We start from the raw sequence: 15,550 nt of genomic DNA on the forward strand, positions 1-15,550 counted from the left end.
ACAATTTAAATGATTGCATGTCACTCAGGCATAGCAGTAGAGGCGACATGTTTGCTTCGGCAGCACACGGAAGTCAACAAGTTGCCAGGTTTTTGTGATGTAAAAATAGATTATCACAATTTCTTTGAGTCTTTTAAGGCAGGGGTGCCCAACCGCCGTAACCGGTCCGCGGGTCATTTGGTGCCGGGCCGCACAGAAAGAATAAATAACTTACATTCCTTCCGTTTTATTCATTTCGGAATCTGAAAGATGTTTTATTTTGAAAGGTTGCCGGATTCTCTGTTATATCAGTCTACAGTCGTTTCATACACACTATCGGGAGTCCTATTTCAAATACGGCTTTATCTCAATGGGAGATTCACACGCACCAAGCCTACTCTGCATAATAAGCGGCGATGGTGAGTCGTATTTTTCATTCGCTTTTTATTTGCGGTGTATCTTATTTTGAAGGCTCGTTTAAACGTTGCCATAGTTACCAGAGAATGTTGCGGCCAGCTGTTCCTCTTGTCATGATTCGTGTTTATTATTATTATGTTTCGAAAATACCACACTTTTCATGCAGGTCATATATTGTATTGTTGTATCTATCCCGCGTTAAAGGCTGGTCCCTGAAAATATTGTCTGACATGAAATCAGTCCGTGGGACTGTTTTAAGGTTTCTGTCTCCATCTTTTTTTGCCACCTGTCACAGCTTTTTTAGAACGTGGTGCGGCCATAACATTCTAGCCGAATGACTGTTTGGTAAAAATCAATCAAGTTTATCAGCTTGAACACAAAATATTGTGTATTCAATGAAATACAGGTTGAACATGATGTGAAAATCTTTGTATTCTGTTTTTATTTATGTCTAACACAACGTCCCAACTTCAGGGGAATTGGGCTTGTACGCGGGTGTGTAGCAGCCTGTTCGAACTATTCCAACAGCACCCAGTTTGGCAGAATGCCAGCCAGATAGCGTTGCAGCAAGAAATGGAGACAGAAGCGCTCACAACAAAAACACACTAGAAGATAACAAGCTGCTGACAACAGTGTTAAGGAAAGACTTAGGGACAAAAAACGGCACACTGACGCTGATGGTATCAAGTAAAGAAATAGATGGAGACGGAATATAAGCATGGAGAGCGGATGAGTGATTGAGGAAATGAAGTGATGGATGAGACTGAAGAGACAGAAATGATGATAGCCTGATGGATGAGAAGACCGAAGAAAATGGCACGATAAAGAAGATAGATGATGAGATGAGTGGAGGCAGTTGTTCCGCACCTCAGAGACGATCGCTGGTTACTTGTTGATGCAAGCATGAAAACGTGTAATTGCGAATAATGTCATGATAATGGCTGAAGCTTAAAATGGTTAGACAAGCAAGCATTCAGCAAGATTCCTGAACGACACTTTTTGCATAGGGCATAATTCGCAGTCAGATTTAGATCCCAAATTTGATTTCTCTCTCTCTCTCTCTCTCTCTCTCTCTCTCTCTCTCTCTCTCTCTCTCTCTCTCTCTCTCATATACACACACACACACACACACACACACACACACACACACACACACACACACACACACACTAATTTATGCAGAAATCCAGGTAATTCCAAAGGGTTCACATACTTTTTCTTGCAACTGCATATATGTAGGCGGCTCAGTGGACAAAGGGTTAGCGCGTCGGCCTCATGGTGCAATGGTTCGATTCTGGCTCCGGCCTTCCTATGTGGAGTTTGCGTGTTTTCCCTGTGCCTGTGTGGGTTTTCTTTGGGTACTCCGGGCTTCCTCTGACATTCCGAAAATATGCATGGCTGGTTAATAGAACACTCTATATTGCCCTCGGTGTGAATGTGAGTGTGAGTGTGAGCGCAGATTTTTGTTGGTCTATGTGTGCCCTCCGATTAGCTGGCAAACCAGTTCAGGGTGTCCCTGATGACAGCTGGGATAGGCTCCAGCACGCCCCGCAAACCTTGTGAGGATAAGCGGATCAGAAAATGGATGGATGATATGCATACCTACATACATATCTATCTATCTATCTATCTATCTATCTATCTATCTATCTATCTATCTATCTATCTATCTATCTATCTATCTATTTCTTTACTTGATAGTCCTTCAGTAAGACATCTCTCCCCTCAACTGGCCATCAAATCATGGAAGTATGTCAAAACAAAGTCACAGCAATTTCTATGTTAGCAGTTTGAAATCCCGTTTTGAGAAAAACACATTTAAAGTTTTGGCCCCTCCATATTTCACAGGGCCATAGCAACCAGTACCTTAGGGAAAAATCTATTGACATCAATTTTTTTCTGGAAGAGTTGAAAGACTAGTGGGGAGTCAATTCCAATCGCAAGTAAGAAAATCATCTGAGATTTTAACCTTTGGCCTCTCAACAGATGAGAGAGGGCAAAAATGGTGATTTGGACTCAACCCCAAAACTTTGAAGATCCAATTAAGCTTACTATTGAAGTTTGCTTGTTTTATTGTTGCTACTTGGTCTTTCTTTTTGTTTTGTTTTTCCTCATCCTACTGTCAAACTGTTCCCAACTATGATCCAGAATGTAGAATGAAATGGCCAGTATATTTTGTTTCTGGGTATATTTAAATGTAACTTTCCTTTTCCTTGTTACTTCTAGGTACGGAAGTATTTGCTCATGCTGGATGTGAGGAAGGATCATGTCAAGTTCTGGAGGCCTCAGGTTCTGTTGATGGTCTCCAACCCTCGAAGTAGTGTCGGCCTCATCACCTTCATCAACGATATTAAAAAGAGCGGCCTGTACGTGCTGGGGCACGTCCAACTTGGCGATCTCAGTAAGAGCACTGATCCGGCACACTGTTATAATCAAATGTAATTGTTTGCAAATTTCGTAGAAAATAAAAAAACACAATTGATACGTTACATCGATACTTTTTTTTTTTTAAGGCAGCCATATCTGCAACTTCCCAAAATTCAATTCCTAAAAATGCTTCACCAAAATGGCTGATATGGTGCAGTACTTTACATTGCTCTACATTGCTCTGAATACACATCCCACTGTTGCTTCCCCTTCAAGGAGAAATGTGCATATTTTCTGTTTTGCGGCCGAGGCCAGAATTTATACTGCATTAATTCATATTTGTTCATTGTATCTTGTTTGCCATGAATTTCAAACAGACCTTGCGTATAATATACTGTATGTACAGTGTGTGCTGCACTTTTAGTTTTCATGTTGTGTGCTTTGGCGCCTTACATGTTGATATGATAACTTTGAATTATTCTGAGTAATTGTCAGCATGTAAGACTTATTGAAGACTTCTTCCTCATGCAGACGTATTTTCTTTTCATACGGAAAACGGGGCTGGCCCTGAATGAATAGTTCATAATCAAAATCGCCCAAGTGTCTGAGTGTCGCCTGAGCACAATAGGGAGGAATGATATTTTCATCAGCAGATGAAGAGCCCTTCTCCAATTTGAGCTGGCACTTGGTGTCGAGAAAAATGAGGCAGTTTTTCATACATGGAGCTGCAATTTAAGAGGACTATGTTGTAAAGCAGGTGTCAAAGTCAAGGCCCGGGGTCCAGATCTGGCCCGCCACACCATTTTATGTGGCCCGTGAAAGCAAATCAATCATGTCACGTTCCATGATGCTTGCTGAAGTCTGAACCACAATTTCAAATTGTCATATGTAATCCACAATAACAGTCATTATTCTTGACTTCTAATTGTAAAACTAGTTCTTCCCAAAATTCATAACGGCCCTCCGAGGGAAACCGTAACTACAATGCGGCTCGCCACAAAAACGAGTTTGACACCCTTGTTGTAAAGTATATACAGCCACATGATTTTCAGCACATTTGTGCCCCATCGCCCTACGATGTGGCCTGTGGGCTAAGCTCTGCTGAGCTGCATGTTATGCTTTTGACTTAGGTATATGTTTGTCTTTCCCCCACCCTCACTCACAGACACATTACCCTCTGACCCTCTACAATCCCAGTATGCCTCCTGGCTATCCCTGGTGGACCATCTCAACATCAAGGCCTTCGTCAACCTGACACTGGCTGATTCAGTGCGTCATGGAATCCAGCACCTTCTGTTCATCTCTGGACTAGGTCAGTGTCACCATCAGTCCAAATGCCATATTTTCGTTCAAGTATGCAGTCTGTGGGTGCATTTACCAGGTACACCTGAGCATGCTAATGACATCCAGTAGCATGACGTCACGTGGCAGAAGCCCAAGTGTTCGTTAGTGGCACCGCTCATAAAAAAAGCCTTCCATGTTATTTGACTAAGTAAGAGGGTATTGAATGTCATATTTAACAGAATGATTGAGGGGCTGCCTACATCAACCAGGAAACAGTAATAAATGTAATACAGTAGATTAACCTTTGTCATCAGAGATGTATCCTAAAGTCTAGCAATTTACCATAACTTGTAATCGAACCAAGCCCATCGTTGAGTAGTTCTTTTGGTGGCTGATGCAGTTTGACTTTAAATCCATTAGCCCATTGTATGCAATTTTTCTGTTATCAAACTAAGAAGGTTACTACTGCTCTGGCTTGACGTTTCTGTGCTCTGATTAATAGCACGGACCTGATCTTTTGATGGTTAAATGGATAGTGCGCTGTAGTCAGATGGATTAAATTAGATTATTTTATTTTTTAGGAATTCTCAAAAAAAAAAAAAAAAGAGAGAGAGAGAGAGAAACCTTTTGGGGCATATCTGGGTGTGCAACGCCAAACACAAGTTGTCAATGTTTTCGTTCAGGTCAAGGGTAGTCATCCAGCACCTGCCAACTGGGAATATCCTTGCGCTTCGGGTTTACAAACGGTGTGAAATGGTTGATGCACAATTTGATTGGAGGCACAGGACCTGATGGTAAGTGTCCCATATACTTTTAAAGGCCAAACACCACTTGAGGCCGACTCAGAGAAAGGTTCCCAATAATGCACAGCACAAGTTTTTGTCTTTCCTTGCTCTCCTCCAGGTTTTCCTCATTCAATTCTCTTCTATCTTCATTCAACATTGGTCCTGTATTTTGGGCGATAAGTGCTTGGGTATGGATGTGGGGGGGGGGGGGGCTACCGTTCTCACGCTGCTTAGACTGAATGGTGGTGTTTAAAAAAAAGAAAACCTTACATTTGACTTTTCTTTGTATTTAAAGCAATTTGCCCATAAAATTAATTTCTATATCTTTGTTCATTTAGGAATACATTTACAGTTCAATTGTTTTTTAATGAGTTAAAAACTTCTTGGAGACATTGTTCACCGCTAAAAAGAGAGTTGTAAAACCCATAAAACCTTGGCTGTGAGTACTGCTCGTGTAGGATAATGACAAGAGGTCCTGGTGGTCCTTGTGTATCGAGTCCCAGTGGATTACGTCAGCTCCATTGTTTTGTCCCACTTTTACACAGGTCCTGTCCGAGAGAACCCATTTGTTTGTTTGTTTGTTTGTTTGTTTTTTAAAAAAGTCCAATCAGCAAGCCAATTATTTGAGCCACATGTACATCAATCACACAGTTGTCATAGTGATTCATACTGTATACCAATTATAAAGGAACTTAACTGTTAAATTCCTTCCTAGTTGCTTTCACATTCACGTTTGTGTCATACCGAACTAAAATTAAATCCCTGTTTCCGTGCCTACGGATCGGGGAAATGTAGTCAGATCAATTGCAAGCTGAACATCTCGAGCCGCGTATTTGCAATGTTATAATGTGGGACCGCGAGATTTTAAAAAAAATTAAATAAATAAATGGTATCCCCTACTGCGGGAACACAAACACACATTTGGTGAAAGCGGTGCGATCATTATCTGCGTGGAGGATTAAAGGAAGCAAGTGCTGTCCTCACTTGCATTGGGCAGTTGAAGTGAGGTGTGTTCAATGACTCATCTCATAGAAATACTCCTTCGGTAAACCAAAGTCGCACTGACTTATACGTGAGCAAATTTCTAATTAATTTGAGTCACCAAAATCTGAACAGCCGCATGTTGCAGGAGAAGGGAAAATTATTTTTTTCTCGGTGGAAACTAGATTGACGCAACACCGGGGTTAAGCAAAGAAGGTTGGTTAATGGAGAGAGAGCGCTGACTTGTTTAGTGCTCTTGAACTGTCAACCAAAATAGTATTTAGAATTAGTGAAAGTAATAGCACAACCACTGGTCATCAGATGGACTAGAAATTACATTTGTGACTATTTTGGTGGTCCAGTGGTTAGCACGTCGACCTCACAGTGCAGAGGTCGTGGGTTCGATCCTGGCTCCGGCCTTCCTGTGTGGAGTTTGCATGTTCTTCCCGGGCCTGCGTGGGTTTTCTCAGGGTGCTCCGGTTTCCTCCCACATTCCAAAAACATGCATGGAAGGCTGATTGAACACTCAAAATTGTCCCGAGGTGTGAGTGTGAGCGCGGATGGTTGTTTGTCACTGTGTGCCCTGCGATTGGCTGGCAACCGGTTCAGGGTGTCCCCCGCCTACTGCCCGAAGACAGCTGGGACAGGCCCCAGCACCCTCCGCGGCCCTTGTGAGGATAAAGCGGTTCAGAAAATGGATGGATGGCTTGATGGACTATTTGATTTTCAGTGAAATTGCAGTGTCTCAGCAATATTCCCTCTAAGCTGTGCATGTGACGTATTTTGCTCTCACTCTCACAGTGCACAGTGAATACGAGCAGCGCATTAAAAAGAAAAAAGAAAATTAAACTTGAGCTGCATTGGTATTTTCATGCCCTCCTCATGTAAAGAAAAGTTGATTTGGCACATGTGGTTGATGGACCTGGGAAGTAAAATGCGACAAAAAAAGACAAGGTGAGCACACATGATGCCCTTTAATCATTGTCACCCACAAACATTGCTCTCCGCAACAAACAAACTAATATTTTAAGCAATTTTTTTTTTTTAATTGATGAATGACACTTGTTTACTTTTTTCAGTGTTTATGATCAAAGCAAAGCGCCACACAAATATCAATGAGCCATGATCAGACCTGCTCACAAACCATAGGCCTTAAGGAGGGCACATGAAATGCTTGGGTGGGCCCAGTTATAGATACCCCGCAGACAGTCCTTACTCTGCTCCGTATATTTTGTACTCTATTTGCTCAGCACTGCCACTCCCAGAAAATAGTTTTGAATGCCGCCCTTTGCAAGAACAACAGGCAGGTATTACCAAAAACAACACAAACATTTTGTCACTGTCCTGTGAAACACGCGTATGTCAATTTTTTCTGCAGCCGTATTGAATGTGGCAAAATGAAGTGATTTGTCAAGATGCCTCGTTCACTTGCTCCGAGGAGATGTATCTTCAAGCCAGAACTCATTGGATTAATAGTGAACCATTGCTTTTAATTGTATTATATTTTCATAACTCAATTTTATGAATATTATCTGTCGATTTTATGGCCACATCCAATATGGCGGATGCGTTGACATATCGCTTTGAATGTATCATCTGCCTCAACGGATGTCTACAGCAGAACTTTAAAAAGGATAATAAAATCGATCTTCATTTTAGATGTCCAAAGGGTTTGTGGCTCCCACGGGTTCTTTTATAAAACGGGTAGCTCTTCAGTTGCTGACCCTTAGGTAATATGTCAATCTTTACTTGCCATATTGTGAATGTGCATGGGACAGTCGAAACGGGTAATGTACGAAAACTAAACGTTGCATAATGTCTGGAAACTGCAATCATTCGTCATTAAAATTTATGTCGACATCTCAACTTATGCGCACATCAGCCTGCCTGACTCAAACACAAAGGTGGCATGACTTTTAAAAGTCAATGCCCAGAAAAAGATGAGTGGCTCAGCAACAGAGTGTTGCTGATATTGGAAGGGGCAAATCTTTACTCAGTTCGCGCTCACTCCCTCCTAATTCTTGCAACTCTTCTATTTTTAACTTCTCTTAGCAGCGTCAGGAGGGCCATCACGCAACATTACGCACGAATGTCAACACGGAATTTAGATGCTTACACGGCAACCAGACTAATTGGTTCACATCTTGGCATAATGATCTTGTCAATCAGATCCATCTCGGTCAATCAATCAGTCAATCAATTGAAAGGCTTTATTTTTCCCTAAGGGACAATTTAAAAAACATGAAGAGCAGCATCATTAAAAAAGGTCGGACAAAACAACAACATAAAGTTGTACACAAAGTGCCAAATCAATATACGAGGCCCCTTTTCAGTGAAGATGCGACGGTGTGGGAAAAAAAAAATACATTATACGTTGATTTGCAAATCCTTCATAATCTATATCCAGTCCAGACCTGTTTCCTACTGAAAATGTCTGACGTATCAGGAAGCTCAAAATAGGAACAACAGAGACCCTGGACTGTTGAGCAACTGAAGTTGTACATCAAGCAGGAATGGGAAAGAATGCCATCTACAAAAATTCAACAAATATTGTCCTCAGTTCCCAAACGCTCATCGACTTTTGTTTAAAGGAAATGTTGCGGTAAACACATCCTTGTACCTGTTTCTTTGGAGCCAATGAATGTGCTTAGTCGCCTTCCATGGAGTTATGTATTTTAATGGAATTGTGTGACAGATCAATTTCCTAAAAACATTGGAATCACATTGCGGGATGGATTTTTTTTTTTTTTCTTTGTTTGTTTTGAAACAAATCATTGTATCTCACCGACTCATTTTTTTCCATCTCTACATTCCAGGTGGGATGCGTCCCAACACTCTTGTCCTGGGTTTTTATGATGACAGCCTCCCAAAGGACAAGCTCTCCACAAATCATGCTGCAGATGTGGCGTTCCTCTCTCATGATCTTGAGCAGCGCCAAACTCCGTTCCATTTTGCTTCTCTTCGGTCCAATGGTAGTGCTGCACATGATGGCGTGCATGATGGGAAGGTTTTGGGGCCCCAGGAGTACGTAGCGATCATTGCCGATGCCATGAAGATGCTGAAGAATGTGGTTTTGGCCCGTCATTTTAACAGTTTTGACCGAGCACATGCTCTGTCAGCGGCCTCCTCCTCTCCAGGGAAGAGTTTTGTCTTTGTCGATGTCTGGCCAGTCAACCTTCTGCGTCCAGACAGCACAAGCTACGTGGATACCTGCTCTCTGTTCTTGCTGCAGCTAGCTTGCATTCTCAATATGGTCCGAGCCTGGCGCAAAGCTACACTACGTCTCTTCCTTTGCGTGGAGGAAGGGCGAAGCGTGAGAGGCTTGGAGGAGAAGCTGGGACAGTTGCTGAAAGAATTGAGAATTAAAGCTCAAATCTACCCCGTGCCCTGGGATCAGCAGGTGGCACTACACTGGCAGCGCCAAGGCAACTTGGACAAGAGGCAATCATCGCAGTCCCCCGATATCATCAAGAAGCTGGAACAAGAGGATGAGGAGGATTACGTCAACAGCTTCATGAGCAACACCGCACGCTTGACTGATGACTACCTGTCAGCTGTCAATCAGCTGATCCTAGACCAAGCCCAGCCAGCACCTGCTGTGCGCTTCCTGTATTTGCCCCGCCCACCAGCTGACACCCGTCTCTACAATTCTTACTTGCACCAGCTGGAGTTGCTGACTCAAGACCTGGGTCCCACTTTGCTTATTCACGGGGTGACGCCTGTCATCACCACTGATATCTGAACACTCCACTTCCTGTCACATGCAATAAGGCAGGACTTCCATGCTTTGTGTATTCCTATTGCTGTCTGGATCTGGCTTGTCACTCAACAGCACACTGGATAAACAGCCCTTGAAATCCAAGCAACAACCAAGGACCACAATATGGACCAAACCGTATTTTACGTGTGGTTTTGACTTAATGAATTCTTAGAGGGCCGTTCGGAGACAGTGGACCACCCTGATGATGTCTGCGGGCCTTCCGTTCCCCAGGTGTGTAATAAGATATAGTTTTCATATCTATGTTTTTCTGGAGGTAAAAAGTAATGATGATTTTCAATAGACATGTGAAGCGTGGCACAAAGACACAATATAAAGCAAATCTAAAGTAAACAACGGGTATATCTCCTGAATATGAAGTATGGCCAACCAGCATGAAATGAGACAAGTGAAGCTAGATGGGAATATGGACTCTCATCAAGATGGGCAGCCCACCCTTCTCCCTCATATCATTTCATTCCACACTAGTGAGAGGTTTCCAGTGGCCAATACAGTCGGAGCTGAATTTCAAGTGTCCTCTGGTTTCCCCTGTGGCCTCTTTTTTTTTTTCTTTCTTTCCATTTTCAGGCAGGGGTAGAGATGGGTTGCCCCTTAAATTTCTTAACATGATCATTCCATTTGCCTTCAGATCAAAAAGTGCCAAGCTTGTTAACGATCTCACGTGTGGAACTAGTCCAGCCTGGACAGGAAGTCTGCCTGTTAATTTTCATTGCAGGTACACTCAAGAGAGCTGCTTTCCATTTTCTAGGGATAGGAAGCTTTCTGGGGTTTTTTTATTTGTTTTTTTCTGCAGTTTTGTCCATCAAGCTGCACAGGTCACAGTGTTTCCACCTGCTGTGATTGTCTGTGATATTAAGTTAATTGCTTGAATGTACTGTATTTGAGGTACTTGACCAATTTTAGAATTTATTTTCCCTCATGAGGTACTGCCTGATCAGTTTGATGAATTAAGTGCCAAAATAAAATGCAATGCAATTGTAATTCTTAGCCTTTTGCCACCATTTTAACTCTGCAGTGTCATCGCCAAGCAGCTATTACTGAAGCACTGTCCGTAAAATAATCCTTGTTATTCCGTCTCTTCCAAAAAAAAAAAAAAACACTGCAAATTAAAGCCAATTTATGTTTTCAGTCATCAGTTGATCCTAAAAGCCATCATCATGTTGACTTGATATGCTTAGCTAGGTAGTGGCATTGTTTAAATTGAAATATTTGTGGTACTTGTGGTTTGATTTCCACCCCTCAGTAAACAAAGGTTATTCTACATTTCTTGATATAATTGCACATGATGTATCATGCTTATTTATGAAAGCATTTCAGAAAAGTGGTTTGATCACTGGAATTCTAGCTAAAAAAAAAGGTGCTCAAAGAAACAGAAATTAAAATGACTAATAAAGACTTTTTCTTACATCTCATTCATTTGTTTCATGTTGGCATTTACAAAGAATTTGCACCGTGTTCCCTCAAAATTGACTTTCGAACACACCACTTTGCTTGATTAGTGGCCATTGGTGATGTACTGACCAACGATGGTTAATCAGCCCACAACCAAATATATTACTTCATAATTGATACTTGGTGATAGATCTGCAGCATAAAAAGATTTCTTCAAATGTCTTAATATGCATGAAACTCAAGCAACGAGCAAAAGGACATACTTAATTTAACAGGTTGGCAAACTGGCTCCAAAAATAACTTCTCAACAAGAAACATTTGTATTACAAAACTGCAAATTGTTTGTGAAATGCAATGTGTTTTGAATGTCGTTTATAAAAATCGCACAAAATGTTTGGACTTGTCAACTTGGCTATAGTCTGATCATAAAGAAAAACAATCACTAGTAAGTGGTGTTGTTGTATACCCCCAATTTCCTTTATGATCCAATGCTAAGTAAATTTCAAGCTGGTATTATTTAAGATCATCAAACAAATCAGATCATAGATCAACCAAGTAATGATAAAATGTCATTTTAAAAATGATGATTTGATTTATATTGAGGAAAACATATATATTCAAAGCTATCTAACCCTGTGAAAAAGTATCCCCCCCTCATTAAATCCTGAATTTCCTGAGGCTAATCAAGTTTTTCAGTAAATTTTCACTGACCACCCATTCAAATTGATTGATTAAATGTATCATGATTCAAACAATCGGGATCGTGATCAAGCTTCTGTAACGCTTGATGATGAGCTGATCATTTGAATCAGGAATGTTGGAGAATGGTAACATGTTAAACAGGCTGGATAGGGGCTCTCGAGGACCGGGGTTGGGCACCCCTGTTTTTGAAGGTTTGTGCATGAAGCTAACACTGCATTTGAGAAACAGTCAAACATGGTGGTCGTCGTGTGATGGTCTGGATTTGCTTTGCTACTACAGGACCTGGATAACTGTGATTGACGGAACCATAAATTCTGGTCTTGACCAGAAAATTCTGAAAATGTTTGGCCATTAGTTTTTGACCTCAAGCTTAAGCACATTTGTGTTCTGCATCAAAAACACATCAGAAAGTCACCTTGATTGGCTTAAAAAACAAATTTAAGATTTTAGAGTGGCCTTGTCAGTCCAGATTCTATGCTGTGGCATAACCTTTTAAAAGTCCGTTTACATTCAAAAGCCCTATTGTGTTGCTGGATTAAAACAATTCTGCCAGGAGGAGTGGGACAAAATGTCAGACTCATTACCAGTTAATAGGTTTATGGCACAATCACATTTTCACACAGGGCCATGTAGGTTTTGAATTTTTTTTCCCTCCCTTAACAATCAAACCTTCATTTTTAAACCTACTACTTCATTTAAAAACTAATTACTTGTGTTGTCATTGACTCACACTTAATTTTTTTGATAATATGAAACATTGAAGAGTGGTAAACATGGAAAAAAAAATCAGGAAGGTGCAAAAAATTCCACACCACTGTATTTTTGCCAAACAACCCTTCACCCTCAACCTCATGCATATTTTTGGAATGTGGAAGGAAACCGAAATACCCGGAGAAAACCCTCGCAGGCACGGGGACAACATGCAAATTACCCACAGGCAGGCCGAAGCCTGGAATCGAACCCATTGCCCCTGCACTGGAAGATGCTGTAACATGCTCACCAGTCGTCCACCGTGCTACCTAGTGATTTCGCAGTGAGAGCGTATTCTACTGACAGCAAACAAAGTCAAAGGACGGAGCCCTCTATAGAGAGAGAGAGAGAGAGAGAGAGAGAGAGAGAGAGAGAGAGAGAGAGAGAGAGAGAGAGAGAGAGAGAGAGAGAGAGAGAGATATCGTTCGTTGAGAGAGAGAGAGAGAGAGAGATCTTTGAAATATATCTGTTATTTGCTGTCAGTAGAATACGCTCTCACTGCCATACACGAATTCGTGTATGGCTTGTTTATAACAGTATATATATATATATATAATTTTTTTTGCCTTGTATGTTTTATTGCAATTGCCCTGTGTAATGTAATGACAGATAGTCCTAAAATGATCAATTCTTTACCTGAATAAATCTAGGCTTCTTTACCTTTGTACGATTATCTCAGTGTTAATCACATTATTACTCCAAGCTGAACTTGTGCAGTTATTTGTCCGCCCACATTTCCTCCCTCTGTACCTAGATAGTGCCCGCCTGCGTCACAGGAGGATGACACTGTGCTGTCCTTGTCTGCAATAAATGCCTGAGCTGGAATAGCTCCGCGCTTGGCTTTGTTCATGCTCGATCATAGTGCCGTTGCAAAGCGTCAGACTGCAGGGGTAGCAAATCCAGGTCGAGAAAGTAAAAACTCTGCCACAATTTGGCTTTCGCCACAGGTACTTTTACTCAACTTCTTTCTATCTCTTTGATATTTATTTCATCTAATTGTGTTACCTTGGTCCTTATTGGGCTAACCTGGGACCTCGATTACTGTTTTTCGTGCCACATTACCTGTATGCGGAAATGCGTGTTGGTATGAAAACAGAATTTCTTGAGTCCTTGAAATGATGGAATATGTTGTCGCGAAGAAGAGACACAATAAGTGTTTTCCGAAATGTGTGTGTGTGTGTGCGTGTGTGTGTGTGTGTGTGCGTGTGTGTGCGTGCAAACATGCATGTGGGTGACAGCAGCAAAGGGAGACAAGATGAAGGCTTAGTGTGTTTGCCTTTAGGCAAACCATTTTTTGCCCTGTCACGTCCACAGTCCTGATCAGAGGAAACGCGTCACTCCCTCCATGTATCATAGCCTTAACACCCGCGCGCAAGGATTCACATGCTCACTTATCACTTCACTTTTAATTTCTACCCTCCCCGCATCTTCACATCCACTTTATTTTACAAGACAGGCAGTTTTCCTGAGTCATCACGTGGATCAGGGAAAACGAGAGAGGAAAAGAATTAAAAGATGTATGGCGACTGGGAAGTCAAGTGCAATCTGGTCACGCTGACACACAGATTCCATTACCAGTTAAGAATTTTGGAAGCCAAACAGACTCCTGGCGATTGCTTTGAGCCATATATGCATTAAATTATGCAGAAATCGTGTCAGTTGGCAAAACAGTGCTGACATATTTAAAGTTCAGCTTGGCGAGTCGTGCATAATCATAGCTGTGAAAGTGAATGTGTCAAGGGCTTTTCAGTGTGCTGATTAAATGCCCATCGTGGAGCAATCACAAATGGAAATACTGTAGTGTATACAGTATGTCAGGAACAATCGGAAGTACTATTCAATGCATAACCTGTATTTGAAAAAAAAAGTAATAATAATCTCACTTGGAGGGCAAGTATAATTCTGTTGTACTAATTGCTCAACTGCATATTATTGTCCGCTGCCCTTTTCCTGATTAGGGGGTACTAACCTTTTTGATGCCGAAAGCTACTTCTTGGGTTTAAGCTTCTACTGATGACTTTGAAGGGCTACCCGTTTGAAAGACACTTCTGAATAAAAAGTGCTCAAATTACATTTCTATGTTATTAATAATTGATGGTGCTCTTTTACGCAAAAGCACGGATCATGTTCATGACTTCCCACAATAATAAGGAAACATTAATATCATACGCAGCACTTTATTTACATAAGTGTCTGCCAGTATTTACATTTTCAAATAATCACTTCTACAACATAATTAGAAAATAATATCCCACCTTGGTGATCCACACAGAAAATTTCATCGAGTACCAACACTAAATAAATAAAACGTGTATATTTGGTCCCATTCTAAACAGAGTAAAATCTGAGGGTAAACTTTACACAGAGAAAAATTATAGCGATATTTACTTGATTTTCTTTTTCATTCATAAATTCAAAGCAAATTTTACAAGGATAGTTTGGGAGAAAATTTTACTTGCATAATTAAAAAAAAACAAAAGTTATTCAAGGGTTGAGGAATGCACCAACAACCTTCTGGTGGGGAGAGAGACTCGCTACCACCTGAGCCTTGCCATCCCTACTGTGTGTTAGTAAATCGCTGGTGTCTCGAAAAAGAGACCCCAAATAACTTGTGGAGGTACGGGTATTCCGCCTGACGGCAGTGATTTACTATCTCACTGTTGGAGCGGTATGGCTCAGGTGGGAGCATGGCCGCATCCTCACTTCAAAGTTGTGGCTTCATTCCTCAACCTTTGAGCTCCTATTCATTTAATAAACTAATTGAATTGAATTGAATTGAATACAACTTTATTGTCAAATGTGCTGTGCGTATGTGTAACATACAGCACTAATACTATATAAGTAAAGTTTAGGAAAAAAACAAATAAACCAAAAAAATCTCTCCTTGTAAAATTTACTTTGAATTTTTGACTGATTTTTTTTTCCAAGTAAACACCACCCCAATTTTTTCAGTGTAAAATTTACTCTCAATATTTTATTCGCAAATTGTACACTGTTTTGACTGGGGCTAAATATTGTCTCTTTAGAGGAAAATGTACTCTATCAAATTAAGTGTGCATGATACCTCTAGTTTAATCTCATGCGCCGTGGCACTTTTTATAAGGCATGGAAATGT

General features: G+C 41.0%; 1 protein-coding gene across 1 annotated transcript in view; it reads left to right on the forward strand.

The window, feature by feature from the left end:
* LOC109510938 (solute carrier family 12 member 9) overlaps positions 1–11,003 on the forward strand; it is a 58,893-nt gene extending 47,890 nt beyond the window's left edge. The window contains exons 11-13 of the mRNA XM_019861637.1: positions 2,623–2,797; positions 3,929–4,075; positions 8,630–11,003. Coding sequence (XP_019717196.1) covers positions 2,623–2,797; positions 3,929–4,075; positions 8,630–9,555 — 1,248 coding nt within the window. The 3' untranslated portion in view covers positions 9,556–11,003. The remainder of the gene's footprint in view (positions 1–2,622; positions 2,798–3,928; positions 4,076–8,629) is intronic.
* The last annotated feature ends 4,547 nt before the right edge of the window (positions 11,004–15,550 follow it).

This window comes from Hippocampus comes, unplaced genomic scaffold (genome assembly GCF_001891065.2).
Source record: "Hippocampus comes isolate QL1 unplaced genomic scaffold, H_comes_QL1_v1.1 scaffold122, whole genome shotgun sequence".
NCBI lineage: Eukaryota > Metazoa > Chordata > Actinopteri > Syngnathiformes > Syngnathidae > Hippocampus > Hippocampus comes.